Raw genomic sequence first — 18,761 nt, forward strand, 5'->3', positions numbered from 1 at the left:
AAAAGAAAAAGCATCTGAGCAAAAGGATCTGTTACTTAAGTAATAAGTGCAAATGTCATCCTCATGACATTTATACATCCTCATGTGGATCCAAACCTGTGACTTTTCTATTCGTGAACAACTGAAGGAAGTTAAACAAAAGCATTGACTTCAAATCACAAAAGCCATTGTGACCTTCAGAAGTCCTATGGACCACTTTTATTACTTTGAAGATTTACAATCCCAGTTAGCTTAAAGTTGGCATGAAACGGAAGTTGTGATTGTCTTTTCTTCTCTATTGTGACATATATGAGTGAAATGGCTTCTCTTCAAAGAAAAAAAATGTAGGCTTGATTTTGTCCATCAGAAATTGATTGGATGGTTGTGGTTTGCTATTGGTGAATCTCATACGAGTGACAGGTTGCCCCGCCCTCGCGCCAATAAACACGTCATCAGAAAAGAGAAGTAACTGCACAAGTTATTTTAACATTTATTTTGATTAAAGATTACAAATTAATTTTTAAAAAATAACGATGTGCACGAATAAATAATTTATAATAAACACTGCAATATTCAATTAAAAATAAGAATTGTGTGTTTTGATTTCACTTTACCAAGACAGCAATCTGGACATTTTTACTAGCCAACTTCTTCTCCACACAAGAAAGTCACACAGGTTTGTAACGATATGAGGGTGAGTGATTGTTTACAGAACATTCATTTTTGGAAAAAAATATTACAAGAAAGAAATGCACAAAAATTGTGTACCAGAGAAAGAATTTGAGCTGTTTTCCAGGAACACAAAGAAACAACTTCCTTGTGATAAACTTGCCATTTACAATTACATTTCAACAGTGTAATGATACCTCCCGAGAGAGAGATTTACAGTCTGTGAGTGCTGCAGTTATAGACTGGAAAAATGCATTAAAACAGTCCATAAAAGCTGAGTGCTAAAGTAAGTCACAAAACAGAACTGAATAAAAGAAACAGAACTTAAAAACATAGACAGAAAAAAGTAAGAGTATACTGTGAGGCAAACAGGCAAAAAAAAAAGTTCCTCATTCGGTATACCAATGCCTAGATTATGCAAGAGAAGCTCTAAATGTAATTTAAAGGCACAATATATAATTTTGTCCGCCGCTAGAGCTCGCTTATTCAAAACAAAGGCGTGACACCTTGATTTAGCAGAATCATGGGAGGTGTTGTCTTCAAGTCTACAGCCGGTGGAAAGAATCCAAAGGGACTCGGGCAGAAATCATATTCTTGGATGAGCTAAAGAATTAAAGATTTATTAACATTACTGTAGTATGAAGCAGGGTGTGGCTCGAGAGCAGCGAAGCCTTTATTATACTGCAGACGAGGGCTTCCAGTTCTTCCGGTCATGCATACGTGGGGTAAAGCGCCGTTTTATCATATTAGATATACTATTTGTGTGTTGAAAGTTGTAATAATGCTACTCTCTGCGTTCGCTCGGTGGCTACTATGAGACACTTGTTGCACACTGCAGTAAGCTAGATCGATATCAGGCATGGTACTCGAGATTTAAACAACAAGACTATTTAACATGATTAGTTTTGAGTCAATGAATGTATCCATTCAAACAGTTGCTCACATGTCTAATAAAACACATAACATTAAAACGTCTTTGGTGTTTCCATGGTTTCTACAAAATAAAACTGGAAATCGAGGATAACGCTGGTATGATGTCATTGACACACGGACACTGTCCGTGTCCTGGTTAAAATTACTTATTTCTCTGGATTTAAACATTCTTGGAAACATTTGGTGTAATGGAAGTACACAAGTCAACAAAATAGATAACATTGTTCTAGTGTTTTTTGGATATTTTAATCCAAAAATCTTACATATTGTGCCTTTAAGCATTTACCAGCGACCATCTGTAGATTAAAATACATGAGTTTCCAGAAGCCATGCAATCCAGATTAGCCTCAGGCACAGCATATATGGCAGTTCAGCTCCAGGATCAAAATATCTGGGATTGGGGGGTAGGAATGGTCTCCCAAAAAATAAACAAATAAAAATCAGAGAAACTGTTTGATAAAACCGTCACAAAAATCAGTCAAGCACCTCATGCAAGATGCCAGAGTCATCCAAAAGGAACTGCACTTCACAGCAACACATTCAAGGGTAGTGGCAAAAAAAGAAAGGAAAAAAAAAAAAAAAAAAAAAAAAAGCCAGTACAATTTATTACTAAAAAACAGAACTGCGCAACAAATGTAAGCTGTATTTAATGAAAGTATTACTTTTAATATCAACATAAATTTGTAATGTCATTCATAAAAATTAAGATAAATGTTATTTTAAATGAAAATAAAAATTTTCAGATTAAAAGCAAAATATTTATAAAATGTCATTAAATAAAATTTAAAATCTGTAAAAATACATATATTAGTTATTAATTTTTATTTAATGAAAATGTATATTTTTTAACAAATTAAAGTGACATGCCATTTAAAAAATTTAATTATTTTGTAATTTTGTAATGAAAGAAAAAAAAATATTTTGCATTCATTTTTTTAAAGCACATACCAAAACATACAGTACTTTATAGCCATTTCTTAGCAATAACTGTACTGTGTAAAAAAAACAAAAATAATGATTAAAAAAAAGCCCCAAATCCTCCCCTTCAAGAAAAGCAGAAAGCACTGAGGGAGGCGGAGCATCAGCTCAGACACAGGCTGGCACCTGCCTTTATATGGGCGTGGGCGGAGCTGAATGGAGCATGAGGAGGGGTGTAAGGGAAGGTGGGGGCGGTTCTACAGGTCTGCGGCGGGCAGGTGGCTGCAGCCCTGCGAGAGTTTGGAGAGCACGCGGGCCAGCGCCCTGTTCTCTGCCTGCAAACGCTCGTTATACTGGCGCAGAGACTGCACCTGCTTTACCTGAGGAAGGTTCTACGAGAGAAAGAAATACAGACAGAGAAAGAGACAGAATGATAGAGGAGAGGATGATAGACATCAGACAAAAATAAATGTGAAAAAAAGGAAAGTATTAACGCAAACTAAACAGTACATCGCTGAGTAAAGAAAAAAAAAAAAACTGGACAAAATATGGGATCATAGAACTTGTTTTAAAAAAATGGAATAAACAATGAGAAGGAACTAAAAAAGAAAAAACAAAGACACGTGTGTGCACACACATTTACTTAGCTATGGAAACATTTAACAGACGTCTATTTTTTTAAATAAAGATTAATATTAACACTATAGGTTATTGGTTCTCAACCAGGAGGTTGGGAATGACTAGAGGGACCTTAGTTCACTTTCAAATGTTAATGACTCCAAGCTTTAAATCACCCTCAAGCCATCCTAGGTATATATGACTTTCTTCTTTCTGATGAACACAATCAAAGTTATATTAATAAATATCCTTATGTATCTGAGCTTTATAAACGGCAGTGAAAGGAGTGGAAAGTGTAAAATTCTCTGTCTGTTTTTAGATATTTTATTTTATAACTTGTTAAATATGGATATTTTTCTTTTGCACAAATGCATCGCTTCACTTCAGAGGGCCTTTATTGACCCCTTCTGAGCCGTGTGGAGTACGTTTATGATGGATGGATGTAGACGGAAGCACAGCTTATACTAGTGACCTCTGTTCACTGCCATTATAAAGCTCAGATACATCAGGATATTTATTAAAGGTGCCATCGAATGTTTTTTTACAAGATGTAATATAAGTCTAAGGTGTCCCCTGAATGTGTCTGTGAAGTTTCAGCTCAAAATACCCCATAGATTTTTTTTAATACATTTTTTTAACTGCCTATTTTGGGGCATAATTAGAAATGAGCCGATTCAGGTTGTGGCCCCTTTAAATCGCGCGCTCTCCGCCCCCTCCCGAGCTCTTGACTCTATCACTGCATAAACAAAGTTCACACAGTTAATATAACCCTCAAAATGGATCTTTACAAAGTGTTCATCATGCATTCTGCATGCATGCGTCGGATTATGTAAGTATAGTATTTATTTGGATGTTTACATTTGATTCTGAATGAGTTTGAGGCTATGCTCAGTGGCTAACGGCTAATGCTACACTGTTGGAGAGATTTATAAAGAATGAAGTTGTGTTTATGAATTATACAGACTGCAAGTGTTTAATAATGAAAATAACGACGGCTCTTGTCTCCGTGAATACAGTAAGAAACAATGGTAATTTTAACCACATTTAACAGTACATTAGCAACATGCTAACAAAATATTTAGAAAGACAGTTTACAAATATCACTAAAAATATCATGTTATCATGGATCATGTCAGTTATTATTGCTCCATCTGCCATTTTTCATTGTTTTCCTTGCTTGCTTACCTAGTCTGATGATTCAGCTGTGCACATTCAGACATTAATACTGGCTGCCCTTGTGTAATGCCTTGAACATGGGCTGGCATATGCAAATATTGGGGGCGTACATATTAATGATCCCGACTGTTACGTAACAGTCGGTGTTATGTTGAGATTCGCCTGTTTTTCGGAGGTCTTTTAAACAAATGAGATTTATATAAGGAGGAGGAAACAATGGAGTCTGAGACTCACTGTATGTCATTTCCATGTACTGAACTCTTGTTATTTAACTATGCCAAGATAAATTCAATTTTTAATTCTAGGGCACCTTTAATATAATTCTGATTGCGTTCATCAGAAAGAAGAAAGTCATATACACCTAGGATGGCTTGAGGGTGAGTAAAGCTTGGGGTCATTTTCCTTTTGAAAGTGAACTAATCTTTTAAGCTTAAAATTATTTAAAATAAGATGACATTTTTCTTATTTTAATTTGTTTTCTTAAAAAAAAAAATAATAATAATTTTTATTTATGCAATGGGGTTTTCATGGTCTTCTGCATTAAAATAAATAAACAAAAAATATTGATTTATAAATATAGATCAATTTTACAAATGAGGTCATCCCCAGATGTGCCCAAATTAAGTTTGGTCAGATTTAGCACAATTCTGGGGAAATTTTGCCCTCAAAGTACAGTTAGATACACACAAACTTAAGAAGTGGGGTTTCAATGGTGAACGCTATAATACTGAAAAATACAGAAATTCATCATGTTGCAGAAAGATTAAAACCAAGGCCTGGAAAATGTCTAGCTCACATAACCTCAGATATTAAATCCTGCTACCCTTCCCCACACACACACACACACACACACACACACACACACACACACACACACACACACACACACACACACACACACACACACACACACACACACACACACACACACACACACACACACACACACACACACACACACACACACACACACACACACACACACACACACACACACACACACACACACACACTTTTAACATGAACTTCTTCATAGTTACCACAATTGTACATTTATTCAAGTAATATCACACTCCACATTAGAAAAAGGAGGCAACTCATCTTCGGATATTCATGTTAGAATAGAGATGTGAACATGTGCAATATTTACAGTACGGCTGAAACAGCTAAAATGAGCTGCAACTTGCTATAAAGCAGATAAAATGAACAGAGTGAAACAGCAATCTCAATTCTCACACAATCACATAAACAAGCTGTAAAAACTCCATTTAAAAAAAAGAAGTTTTGCAGCTTTTAGTCCATGTCTGTTAGTTTTGAGGTCATCTATCCACCTTTTTCCTGAGCAAACAATGAGCTAACTTCCGATTGTATGCTGTCCTGTTCCATTCTCCATAGGGACCCGTTGTTAAAAAGGAGTAAAAAGAGCAACTGAATTAAACACATTTTTTGAACATTACTAAAAAAAAATTAAAATGAGCATAGGGTTAAGCTGTGCTGTTGTTGGCTGCCACAACAACAGCAATAAACTGAAGAAATTCCTGGAAAATGCATGTTTTGAGCACCAGCAAATCTGAAAAGAATGTCCGTATACGAAACCATATGCCAAAGACTGACAAGAGAAAACGAGCATGTCTTGCAGCACTTAAGTTAACATACTCCCCATAAAAAAAAAAAAAAAAATAGGTATTTGTGCACTCTTATCATTTTGAAGACAAACCCCATGAACTTCACCCAATCAGAAGCTGTATGAAAGATCTGAGCGCCCATCTGTTTTTAATGTAGCTTCATGTAATCTATGCACTCATTAAACTTTGACACGTGAGGCACTGAGAAAAGTGTCATTGTGACACTGTGGAGCCATGTGCTTTTTAAAACCATTAAGTTTAGCGTTTCATTTTCAGCTCAGAAAATACGTTAATTTGACCAGAAACACCGGAGACCAGAAATGTACAAGATAATTCCACTATGAGTCGGGCGAGGAACAAGGTGGATACACTAGTGCACTTATAAAAACTTTTTTAACCAACACATTTCCCCAAAAAATGGGCCAAAAATGGAGAGTTTGAAGTCCCCTTATCAAGAAATGCTGTGTTCACGCCCTGTCGTAATTACCGTAATTTCAAGATGACAACACATTCCGTTCTACTCTGAGCTGTCCATGTCCTCGGACTGGGAATTCTGCGTTTCTATGGCAACACTATCAATGGCTAAATAAATCTTCAGTGGTCAGGTGGTACAAGTAGGAGCTCTCTAAAAATTCCAAGCTTACAAGTTGTAATTACGAGCTCTGAGGACGTGAACACTTTTTACAAGTTGGAATCTCGTAATTACGGTAATTACGACCTTGCAGAAACACACCTTAAATTCACATTTCTGTATATTGATTCTTACAAAGGTGATGCACATAAACACTTCGAAAACAGACAAAAAGACTACCTTTAGTTCCTCCTCCATCTCAGAGATCTTCCTTTCTAGAGCTCTTCTTTCCTGCAGGCACACACACACATTGACAAGTTACCGCACATGGCCATTAAACACATTAACAACTCCATGATCCACTATCACTGCAAACAAAGAGAGATACACACGCAGAATCATGTGGATGCATCAGGTGACTGAATGTCAAAACAGAGGGAAGTGAACAAAGTGAAGAGAATCACACACTGCTTAGTGAAGCTGATCATGAGCTGGAAATATAGTCTGATTATTCATGCTCACACCAAGTCTGCACACATTAAGTTACTTACATGTATAGTGTAATAAAAATTATACAAATATATGTATTTACTATATAATAATTATGATATATTTATATTAATAAAAAAAAGACGGTCAGTATGTGTGTATAGGCATGTGTACTACAATTTAGGAAAAGAGAAACTGACTGTATAGTTTGAGGAATAACTAATTATAAATGGATGTAACAATGAATTAAACAATTCAAGATGATTTTTTACACAAAGGCGATGTTTCACACTCATGCAGATACAATGTTTGAAAGAGAAACCACACCATACTCTACGTCTCACATGATAGACAGATGTTCACTTGTACAAGTCTAGAAAGATGTGTTGCGTTAGTGACTTAAAGGCAAAAAGTGAAAGAGGGATTGTGATTGGCTGATGGGGTTTGATTCCAACCCCCTGGGGCTGTGAGAGGCATGTGATTCAGCCACTAGCAGAGCTGTAAACACTTTAAATTCAGGTTAAACGTTACCCAAAGCACCCAGCTGAGCCTGAGACCTGCCTGCAACCTTCAGACATAAACCAGTGCGGAACAGTTACCAACCGTTTGGCCGATGGAGGCCAGAATTCAGCATTTATCTGGAGCAGTTCTTAAACATCTCCAAAATCTCTGCATTTGAGCTGAGATGTGCTGATGTGTGACTTTATCCATAAAGGATCCTTTATGGATTTAACGCCCCATCATTGCATTAGTGTGAAGTACACCTGCTCATCCACTGCCATTAACTTTGGTGGAGAATGATGATTCGATACATTAAAACTCAACATTAATGATTTATAAGACAACAATGTTAAAGTAAGAGCTGTTTTTACCCTTTTCTCCATCTCCAGCTGTGACCGATCAGCAAAGCGCTCCTGCCTCTGTAATAATAATAAAAAAAAAAAAAAGTTAAAATGAGTTAAGCAGGCCTGAACACAACATGCCCAATCAGGGTTTGCATGATATGATTGATTTCCAGACATTTGTAATGATTTTTTATTAATATTATATAAAAAAATAGAAATGTATTTTTTATTTTATAATTTATTTAGTGTTAGATTCTATTAATTTCTATTCTTTCCCAGCCAGGGAATCATAAAATTGAACATTTCCTGACATTTTGTGGTTTTTCATGAACCACTTGTCTGATGCAATAAAATGGTGTGACGGTATTAAAATGACAGTATAAATTTTTACATTCAATTTTACCATTAAACAATGACCAGTGTTGGGGAAGTTACTTTTAAAACTAATGCATTACAATATTGTGTTACTCTCTAAAAAAGTAACTGATCGTGTTAGTTACGTTTTATGGAAAGTAATCCGTTACGTTACTTTTTACGGAAAGTAATCGGTCACGTTACTTTTCTCATCTGGGCTGGGGTTGCTTGTTTGTTTTTTAATTAAATTTCATTAAAAAGTAATTTTTTGGCAAATGTAAATGCCTTTTCACATCAAAAGTAAATGAGCCTAAAGCTGAAAGAAAATGCAAATTCAACCTGTAAAGTACAGGGCTGAATCTGTTTTTGTGCAAGTGATCTGAGTAAATGCATGCTCACATTTAGTAAGAACTACAATAACCATCTTGTTTACACTGCACACAAAAAACACTTCTGCCTCTTAGTCTCGATTTCTCTCGACATGTGGACAGAAGAGGTATCAGTCTATTAATGAGAAAAAGTATCTTGCATTACTTATTTAAAAAAAGTAACTTTATTTTGTTGTATATTTAAATGTAATGTGTTACTTGAAAAAAGTAATCTGATTACGTAACTCACGTTACTTCTAACGTTACACGTTACTCCCAACACTGACAATGATACTAACAATTTGAAAAGAACAAAGGTTTTCATAGGTGATCCAAAAGTGATGTCCGGCTTAGGAATATTGACGACATCACCCATTATTTAAATATTATGGAAAATTTGTTAAAGATTTTGTAAGCATATTGCATAGTTGTGCTTGTGGTCAATTGTTTTATTAGTGATAACGCAACGAAACTTGCCAAATTGTCTAGACATCATTTTTGGCATTTGGCAAGAAATTATGAACACATGCAAAAACAAGATAACCAGAGAAATATTAATAACTGATTATGTTGGAGTCATGTATGCTTTTTCCTGTGAGCCTTTTGTTTTTCTTTGTGTTTTGTACATTGTGAAATAAAACCTTTAGCTGTAGTTTGCCTTTTTCCCCCCAAATAATTCTGTCAGTTAAATACATTAACCAAGTTTAGTGTTTTGTGTTCATCCTTCATTCATTTTATATATATATATATATATATATATATATATATATATATATATATACACACACACACACACACACACATTATATTATATATATTATATATATATATATCCTGATGGCATAATTGAACTTGTAGGGTCATTAAAAACAAGTATCCCCTCCGGAAATCGCTTTTGGCCACTACTGTATATATTTATTTGTTTGTCTAATTTTAGATTACAATAATTTCTATTCTTTCTATTCTCTTCCCGGCCTGGAAATCATTTTAAGTTTCCTGATCTTTCCAGAATTTCCATGACTGTGGCTACTAAATAGTACTGAAATGACAGTATTCATTTTAATGCTCAATTTTAATGTTAAAGAATGCATTTTTGGTGATTTTTAGGAGCTCAAACAAAAAATAAGAAAATAAAATGAGTCAGTGAATTAAACGAAAACAAAGGACCGCTTGTTTTTTGTGCGATTTGTGTTTTTATTCCTAACTAAAGACAGTGTGAACAGACATTAAGAGCCTGTAAAAAGGCCTTCTGAAGCTTCTAGTGCAGATGATATATGGGCAAACATTCCAGCATTGCATCCCAAGAACTCTCTCGGAAAAGGAACTCACCTGTGTGGCTTTCTCCAGCTGCAGCTTCAGGTCTGCCAGCTCCAGTTCTGTATCACGTAACTGAGCTTTCAGCTTCTCGTTTTCAGCTAAAATCTGCTCATAAAGCTGCAAGCGGAAAGAGCATGTTGGGTAAACACTAAACCGTAAGGACACCATTATTTAATGGGGCGTAATCATACGGCGCAATGTTTGTACCTTCTTATAATCAGTGGTGTCGTCTCTTTCAATGCGCGAGTATGGCCGCCGGCTCTCCCCAATGCCGCGGCTACTATAAGATTCGTAACGTTCAAGGGAGGAAGTGCTAGTAGAAAGAGGGTCATTCCTGAAGGTGAAAAGGAACGCTTACTTAAAATATTCACTGCTGTTTTCAAAATAAGCATGATTGCAAGCATATTTAGCTTATCTTAAAGTTAAGCACTTAATGACAAAAAGAGTGTTTTTGTGGGATACGTACCTGGATAGTCTGTCGCTCTGTGGATGTGAACAGAGATGGAGAGAGAGAGAGAGAGAGAGGAAGTTATTACAAAGTCTGTACCTGCTGTTAATCAATCACATGCTCATAATGCATTTAGTGTGTCTGTTTGTCTAGCGTCTAGACTATCAGAGCGTCTAGAATGCAGATTATCAATTAGTCTGGGATGGATTGTGACGCTCTCATTCCCGGCTGTGATGGTCTGCTTAATGCTGCTATTTAATGAGAGTCTGTGCGGGTCAGCAATCTATCATTTACTACGCAACAGTAAAGGACGCGTTTGAAGACATCTGGGTGTAATCCATTTGATTTTGTCCTAATAATAGTCATGCTTCAAAAGGTTCAACTTCAACACGAGTGTCACATTTATCAAGGAGGAAGTAAAAGGACTTTGGTCACTGTCCCTCCTCCGCTCATTTTTTTCGTCTCTCTGAGCTCTTAGACCTCTCAGCCCTGCTGGGGCTTTTCTCCATGAATTCCTGATCCGCAGCCAAGACCTCTGGCTCTGATCTTATTCCCCAGCGGCTCAGAGCACACTCGGGGTATTGGAATGAGCTTGGATTGGCATACTAACAATTATTTTGGAAAGTAAGAACTATGCAATATGCATAAATGTGCACAATGCAGATTTTCCTGTATGCATAGAACAATTAACATTCAGTAACAACACTGCTCAAGATGAAAGATACAGTATGCCGTAATGAAATAATAGTACGGTAACACTTTACAATAAGGTTCATTAGTTAACATTAGTTAACTACATTGGTTAACATGACCTAATAATGAACTGCACTTATACAGCATTTATTAATCTTTGTTAATGTTACAATATTAAAATCTTGTTAACATTAGTTAATGCACTGTGAACTAACATGAACAAACAATGAACAACTGTATTGTCATTAACTAACGTTAACAAAGATTAGTAAATACAGTAACAAATGTATTGCTTATGGTTAGTTCATGTTAGTTAATACATTATCTAATGTTTAACTAATGAACCTTATTGTAAAGTGTTACCAATGATACTTAAAGGATTAATTCACTTCAGAATTCAAAATTTCCTGATAATTTACTCACTCCCACATCATCCAATGTTTTTGTCTTTCTTCAGTCAAAAAGAAATTATGTTTTTTGTGGAAAACATTGCAGAATTTTTTTCCATATAGTGGTCTTCAACGGCTACCAATGGGTTGAAGGTCCAAATTGCATTTTAAATGCAGCTTCAAAGGGCTCTACATGATCCCAGATGAGGAATAAGGGTCTAATCTAGCGAAACGATCGCCCATTTTCTAAAAAAAAAAAAAAAAAAAAAAAAAGTTTATATACTTTTTAACCACAAACGCTCGTGTTGCACTAGCTCTGTGATGCGCCATGCATTACGTAATAACGTTGGAAAGGTCACGAGTGACATAAGTGGAAGTACCACAGTGGGGCGAAAAACTCATTTTCTCCTCCAACTTCAAAATCGTCGTGTTTCGCGTGTAAAAAAAACACAGTATTTTTCACATAATTTACTTATCTGTATACCGCTGTTTCCACTGTCATAAAAACGGGCTGATGACTTCCTTGTTCTATGAAGTCCCTCCTTCAGAAATACGTAACGAGTTCTGATTGTGCCAGCGGTTCCTGTGTTGTGATTCGACAGCAGTTTAGCGCATCGTGCCCGGAAAGGTCATGCCTCTTACCATAACGTGGAGATGCACGCGCTCAGTGTTATCGTAAACATGTCTTTAATTTTACCCTATCAATTTGAGCCGGAATCAGACCCGGTGATTGGACTGCGGGATGAAAATAACAGCGTTTCGACGACATGGCGACAAACACACTCTACAAACGCAACTCTTGTGTATTCCTGTGGGCGGAGGTTAGTCAAAAAACTGTTTTAGTGACGTCATTAAAGAAGGAAGTAGAGGGATGTAGTCCAAACTGGCCGTTCGATGTAGGCGACTTCTGTTAAATAAAATATCTCGCTTGGCATTGAACTTTGAGCTTTAAAATTTTACAGATTTTATTTATACTCTAACAACAACATTACACACTAACTAAAGTTTGAAACATGGGATCACGAAGAACGGGACCTTTAAAAAGGCCGTTTTACTTGGGGGGCCGTTCACATATTGCGTCTAAAATGCGTGGAAAGTGTGGCCGTGCCACTTTCTCCTCCTTCCCACAAACGTTTCTGCTCCCATGGCGTCTGTCGTTGCTATGCAACCTCTTTTTTTTTTTTTTTAAGAAAATGACAGATTCTTTCACTAGACCATTCCGCGGCTGGGATTGTGTAGAGCCCTTTGAAGCTGCATTTAAACTGCAATTTGGACTTTCAACCCGTTGGTAGCTGTTGAAGTCCACTATATGGAGAAAAATCTTGGAATGTTTTCCTTAAAAAACTATTTCTTTTCAACTGAAGAAAGAAAGACAAACATCTTGTACCCCCTTTCCACCAGCACGAACCAGGTGCTAGTTCAGAGCTACTGCTAGTGCCAGTTCGGAGTTGGTTCAACTGACGAGCCTTCTAAGAACCGGTTTGCCTTTCCACAGGCTAGAGAGCCACGACAGAGCCAGGTCTTGCGTCACTGTATAACTTACGTCTCATATTTCACAGCAAAGCTAGCGCCGCAGCGCCAAACACAAACACACCAGGCTAGTTTGAGATGGATCGGCTTCTCGCAAAGCGATCGGAGCATGACATCAAAGCTACGCGAGAACGATCCAAAAGTACAAGGAGTCGTATGCTCTACAAACGCTCCCGCGGATCCGCGGCACCCGCCGAATCGGTCCGCGCTGCTCCGATGCATCTCGAACAAGCCTTCTATCAACAATTGCGGATGTTTCACTACTGTTGATGCTCATGGCTTTGCGAACCTACATCGGCATCCAAACACGGTTCGCCGTAATTTGTATATAGACGGAGATTACGATCGAGCTGCTATTAGCTCGATTAGCTGCTATTTCAAAAATGGCGGTCACAAGTTTCTTGTTGGTCACGGTAACCCCGCCCCCAGCCCCTGACTCAAGCGGTTCTTACTTCTAGCCCAGCAATGTTTTGGTGCTACTTACGAACCACTTTTTCTGGTTCGGAGCTGGTGCTTTGTGTGTCGAAAGACAAAGAACTGATTTGAAACTAGGCTCTGGCTCCGAACCAGCACTCAAACTGCCTTGGTGGAAAAGGCGTATTGGATGACATGGGGGTGAGTAAATTATCAGGAAATTTGAATTCTGAAGTGAACTAATCCTTTTATGTGCAAAAGAACCAGTAGTAAAATCAACTGTGATCTTTAACCACAATTTTCTCCTTTTTTCAGAGTTCTTATGTTTCCAGTCGTATGTAATGAAAGAATAAAAACTTGACAGTATTCCATTCCAAACATAATCACAGTTTTCTCTCATCTGTGCTTATTGTTGGCTGAAGGCTGGAAACTATGGACTTAGATAATGGCTGTAGCTTAGAGTCTGGGCTGTGAGAAGCTCTCAGGCAATGACCCGTGAGACTGTGCAGCCCACTTCCTGTAGCTGATTGCCCTGGAAGCATACTGCAGCACTTAGCTTTGTATAAGGGCTTCCTTTTCAACGCAGAAGAGCTCACTAAGAGGAAATGTGTGCTATTAAGCTAACAAAAAAACAGCTGTCTCATAAAGAACCCATAGACCCCATTAGATTTTCATTCATACTGCGGCCCTCTGAACACTTATCATTTGGAACCATCCAAGCAAGAACTGATCTTTAGCTGTATTAGGCCATATTTGTGCTATATTTAAACTTGGATGACATGCTGTAACAAGCGCACTTGGAAAAGTGTTTTAATCGGAGGATGATTTAAGGTGTCAGCTGTTTTTTTTCCCCTCTCCATATACACAAAAAGTACTTTCCTGTTCTTTTTCCACTGACCCGACAGCCAACAACAAAGCTTTGTACTACTCTTTGTTTCTCTTCCTGACTCTAATAAATTGTCACTTTTGAATTACTCATTCCCAGTTTTCCACCCAACTGTGTGTGATCTGGTTCCAGGATGATGTTGGCACAGGATATGCAGGATATTTATCTTATCCTCGCTGACCTCACAATATCACCCTGGTCACACAACTAACAGCACACTAAGCACGACTCATGTGACTAGCTAAGTAGTTTCTCTTATCACTAGAAGTGTGATTTTCTGCAGCCAGGAACTGATTGCTGACTATTCCTGTAACAGGTGACAGTCTGCGGGCTGTGAATCGACTTTCATTTTTAAGAGGACTAATGCTGCTGGGACAATTCCAGGAAGTTGGAGAGGGGGGAGGGGGTCAGCAGTTAGCAGACACGTAGTAATGTCAGTGAATTGTTTGTTTTGCCAAACATGAAGGAAAGTCAAACTGTTCTTTGACTATACAAGGTGAAAGACAGAGCTGGGCAGAGGAAGAACCTCAAAGTCCTTCAAAAACAGTCCAACACGATAGGCAGCTGAATAAGGAATTGAGCATTTGTCTAAACTGATACATTTGTGTTGGCAGATGCATTGTGGGTAAGTTAATGTTCACCTGAGGCTCTCCTTTAGTGCTGCCTTCCGAGTCTGATGGCTGTTCTGGCTCGTTCTCGTCGCTCTGTAACACAAACACATTTCAAATTCCGTTAACACTTTACAATAATGTTCCATTTGTTAACTTCTAAAGCATTTATAAATCAACATTTATAATACATGTCAATAATTTCAACATTTACTAATATATTATTAAAATCAAACATCATATTGGTTAATATTATTTAAATGACTTGAGCTAACATGAACTAACAATGAACAGATATATTTTTATTAAAGAGAAAGTTCATCCAAAAATGAAAATTATCCCATGACTTTCTCACCCTCAAGCCATTCTAGGTGTATATGACTATCTTCTATCTTCATACAATCGGAGTAATATTAAAAAATATCCCATCTCTTCCAAGTTTTATAATGGTAGTGAATGGCACTCTTGATTTTGTCAAGTCCAAAAAAGTGCATCCATCCATCATAAAAGTCACTCTTTTGGCCCAAGTCAATTTGTGTAGGCCGTCTGTCGGAAGCTAGTTATTTTAAGCTTTAAATATGGATATTTTCTAATAAAAACCCATTGCTTCAGAAGAGATTTATTAACCCCCTGGAGATGTGTGGATATGTTTTATGATGGATGGATGCACTTCAATGCATTTCAAAATCAGGAGCGCCATTCACTACCATTATAAAGTTTGGAAGAGCCAGGATGTTTTTTTTTTTAAATTTAACTCCGATTGTGTTCTTCTGAAAAAAGAAGTCATATATACCTAAGATGGCTTGAGGGTTAGTAAATCATGGGGTATTTTTCATTTTTGGGTGAACTATACATTTAATTAACTTAAAGATTAATAAGTACCGTTACAAATGTATTACTCATTGTTAGTTAATGGATTAACCCATGCGAAATAATGTAATCTTGTTGTAAAGTGTTATCCAAACTCCACTATATTCCAACTATAAAAGTAAACAGGGTCCAAAATTAACAGTTGCAATCACCAAATGCACATAAACGCTTTGGCATGAACATAAAATGAGTTAATGACCAGCTGGCAGTTAAGTTTTCTTTCTAGCCAGCTGCAACTGACTAATAAGAAATCAGTATTCCAGAGAGTTGTGTAATAATGTGATATATTTATATATAGTTTCAACCATAACAGGCTTGTGGCAAATAGTAAAGCTCTCATCATGTCTTTTGTGTCCGAGTCCATATAGAGTGAGTTTTGTGAGCGCTTTATGTGCAAGAGTCTTACATCCTGGGTCCAGAAGGACACTCCAGTCGAGCGTCTTTTCTCTCGAGGTCTTCTGCGGTCGCGTATAGAGCGTGGCTGCGACTTGTCTTCACCGTCCTTATCATCCTCTCTTTCTTTTCTATCAGATTCTGGTCAGAAAACAGACATATTGTTGTTTATAAGTATAACTGAGCAATAATATACATAAACCACTGGTGGAAACCCCCATTTTATTTATGGGAATGGTAGTGCTCCAAGGCTAAGCTAGAAATCCTGGTTGAGCTTAAAAATAAATCTCAAAAAAATGAAACAAACAATAAATGTAATTCCAAAATACTGCAATAAAATCTTTTTATTATGAAGGTTAGTGTGTTTAAATGCAACTAATATAAGCTGGCGGAATGTCAAATCAAATACACTACCGTTCAAAAGTTTGAAGTCAGTAAGTTTTTCACTTTTCTTTAAGAACTTAATGTGTCTAAGACACTTATAATGAGACAAAAGATTAATATTCAAGTTAAAAAATAAAAATAAAAACTGTTTTCAACTGTGATTATAAGAAATGTTTCAGCATATTAGAATGACTCAGGGTATCTGCAGAGTTCAATGTCCTTACAGAACAAAACCAAAATAAATCATGCATCTCAGATTCTTTTACTTGATTAAACAGGCTAGGGCACACATTCAACAATAACATAATACGGCTTATGAGCATAAAGATGAGGGAGCTAAAATATTCACCCATATACAACACATTACAATATAAAAACAGTAAAATAAAGATTGTTGATTCATCAACAGTAGATCAAAAGCAATCGAATGCCATGAATGTGCTGTAATTATTTATGGCAAACTGTTATGAAACCACGAGTCTTTGTCTTTGATCGCGCAGTGCTCACATTCATTTCATTATATCATAGCCTTTTGAAGTTTAATAACCACATTAGGCACAATTCCTGTTTTACCGTCCCCAAATTTAAGACCTCTTAAAATGATAATTAAGACTTTTGATACATCATTTAAGATATTTGAGACCTTAAAGGGTTAGTTCACAAAAAAATGAAACTTATGTCATTAATGACTGACCCTCATGTCGTTCCAAACCCATAAGACCTCCGTTCATCTTCAGAACACAGTTTAAGATATTTTAGATTTAGTCCGAGAGCTTTCTGTCCCTCCATTGAAAATGTATGTACGGTATACTGTCCATGTCCAGAAAGGTAATAAAAACATCATCAAAGTAGTCCATGTGACATCAGTGGGTTAGTTAGTAGTTTTTGAAGCATCGAAAATAAATTTTGGTCCAAAAATAACAAAAACTACGACTTTATTCAGCATTGTCTTCTCTTCCGGGTCTGTGTATATCCACAGTGACGCTGCATCTTCTTCTTCTACGGCGGTTGGCATCCAGCTTATTGGTGCATTACCGCCCCCTTCTGCTCCAGACAGTGACGCTGATGACGTGTTATGTAGTGCGCCCGAGCTTCGTTTACAGTCTGAGGGAGACGCACGCTGTATTCAAGCTATTCTACATTGTTTGTATTTTGGTATTGCTATATTTTTAAAAATGGTGCGTAGGTGTGCATGTCACGGATGTCCTAATCGCGTCACTATCCAGAGTAGAAGGGGGCAGTAATGCACCAATAAGCTGGATGCCAACCGCCGTAGAAGAAGATGATGCGTCACTGTGGATATACATGTTTTTATTACCTTTCTGGACATGGACAGTATACCATACATACATTTTCAATGGAGGGACAGAAAGCTGTTGGACTAAATCTAAAATATCTTAAACTGTATTCTGAAGATGAACGAAGGTCTTACAGGTTTGGAACGACATGAGGGTGAGTCATTAATGACATAATTTTCATTTTTGGGTGAACTAACCCTTTAAATTTGATCAAGCTGAATTTAAGACTTAAAGACTTTTTTAAGGACCTGCAGGGACCCTGATGATTTCTGAAGGATCATGTGACTCTGAAGACTGGAGGAATGGCTGCTGAACATTCAGCTTTGACATCACAAATTAAAATAGAAAACGGTTATTTTACACAGAAATAATATTTCACAGTGCTACTGTTTTTGTGTATTTTTGATCAAATAAATGCAGCTTGGGTGAGAGACTTCTTTCAAAAACATAAAAAAAAATCCTACCGAACGCAAGATTTTCAACAGCCTGATGCTTGGCTTAGTCAGTCTGCAGCCATACTAAAGGAAGTCCCTGTCTGTATGCCAGTTCCTGTAGCGTCACAAAACCATATCACTCATTTTCCTTCCTGTGCCATGTCACTCTAATCAGTGACCACACAGCTGTTTTTTGCACTGTGACAGTTTCATGACAATTAAGGGCATTTGCAGTGCTTGGAACAGTACATATAATTAAATTTTTTCCCCCTTAAAAATGTAATTTCGTAATAAAATGTTAAAATGTTCCTACAATAGGCTACTCATTGTTATGAATAAAATTAATTTTTTTTTTTTTTTTGGATGAAAGACCCGGACATGTATACCTCTCTCAGTGTCACGTGTGGAGCGGCTGTAGGTTGAAGTGAGGCCGGTCAGGCTGTTTGGCCGGTTCACAGAGGAGGTGCTATAGAGAGAAGACGAACTGCTAGAGGAGGAAGGCAGGGTGGAGGAGGCAGTGGTGGTCGAGGCCAAGGTGCTCCGGTACTTCTG

General features: G+C 37.1%; 1 protein-coding gene across 7 annotated transcripts in view; it reads right to left on the reverse strand.

Annotated features, from left to right (window-relative positions):
• The window catches only part of ppp1r12a (protein phosphatase 1, regulatory subunit 12A), an 80,609-nt gene that overhangs the window by 3,416 nt on the left and 58,432 nt on the right, over positions 1-18,761 (reverse strand). For 5 of the 7 annotated variants that reach the window (XM_048157017.1, XM_048157011.1, XM_048157010.1 and 2 more), the window contains 9 exons: positions 18,596-18,758; positions 16,107-16,234; positions 14,864-14,926; positions 10,329-10,345; positions 10,070-10,196; positions 9,875-9,979; positions 7,851-7,898; positions 6,730-6,780; positions 2,690-2,891 (listed from right to left, as the gene is read on the reverse strand). In XM_048157017.1, the coding sequence (XP_048012974.1) occupies positions 2,757-2,891; positions 6,730-6,780; positions 7,851-7,898; positions 9,875-9,979; positions 10,070-10,196; positions 10,329-10,345; positions 14,864-14,926; positions 16,107-16,234; positions 18,596-18,758 (837 nt within the window). In that variant the 3' untranslated portion in view covers positions 2,690-2,756. Of the gene's footprint in view, positions 1-2,689; positions 2,892-6,729; positions 6,781-7,850; positions 7,899-9,874; positions 9,980-10,069; positions 10,197-10,328; positions 10,346-14,863; positions 14,927-16,106; positions 16,235-18,112; positions 18,325-18,595; positions 18,759-18,761 lie in introns of those variants that run through there. The other 2 variants (XM_048157012.1, XM_048157015.1) reach the window with 2 other exon arrangements.

The sequence above is a fragment of the Megalobrama amblycephala genome, linkage group LG14 (assembly GCF_018812025.1).
Source record: "Megalobrama amblycephala isolate DHTTF-2021 linkage group LG14, ASM1881202v1, whole genome shotgun sequence".
NCBI lineage: Eukaryota > Metazoa > Chordata > Actinopteri > Cypriniformes > Xenocyprididae > Megalobrama > Megalobrama amblycephala.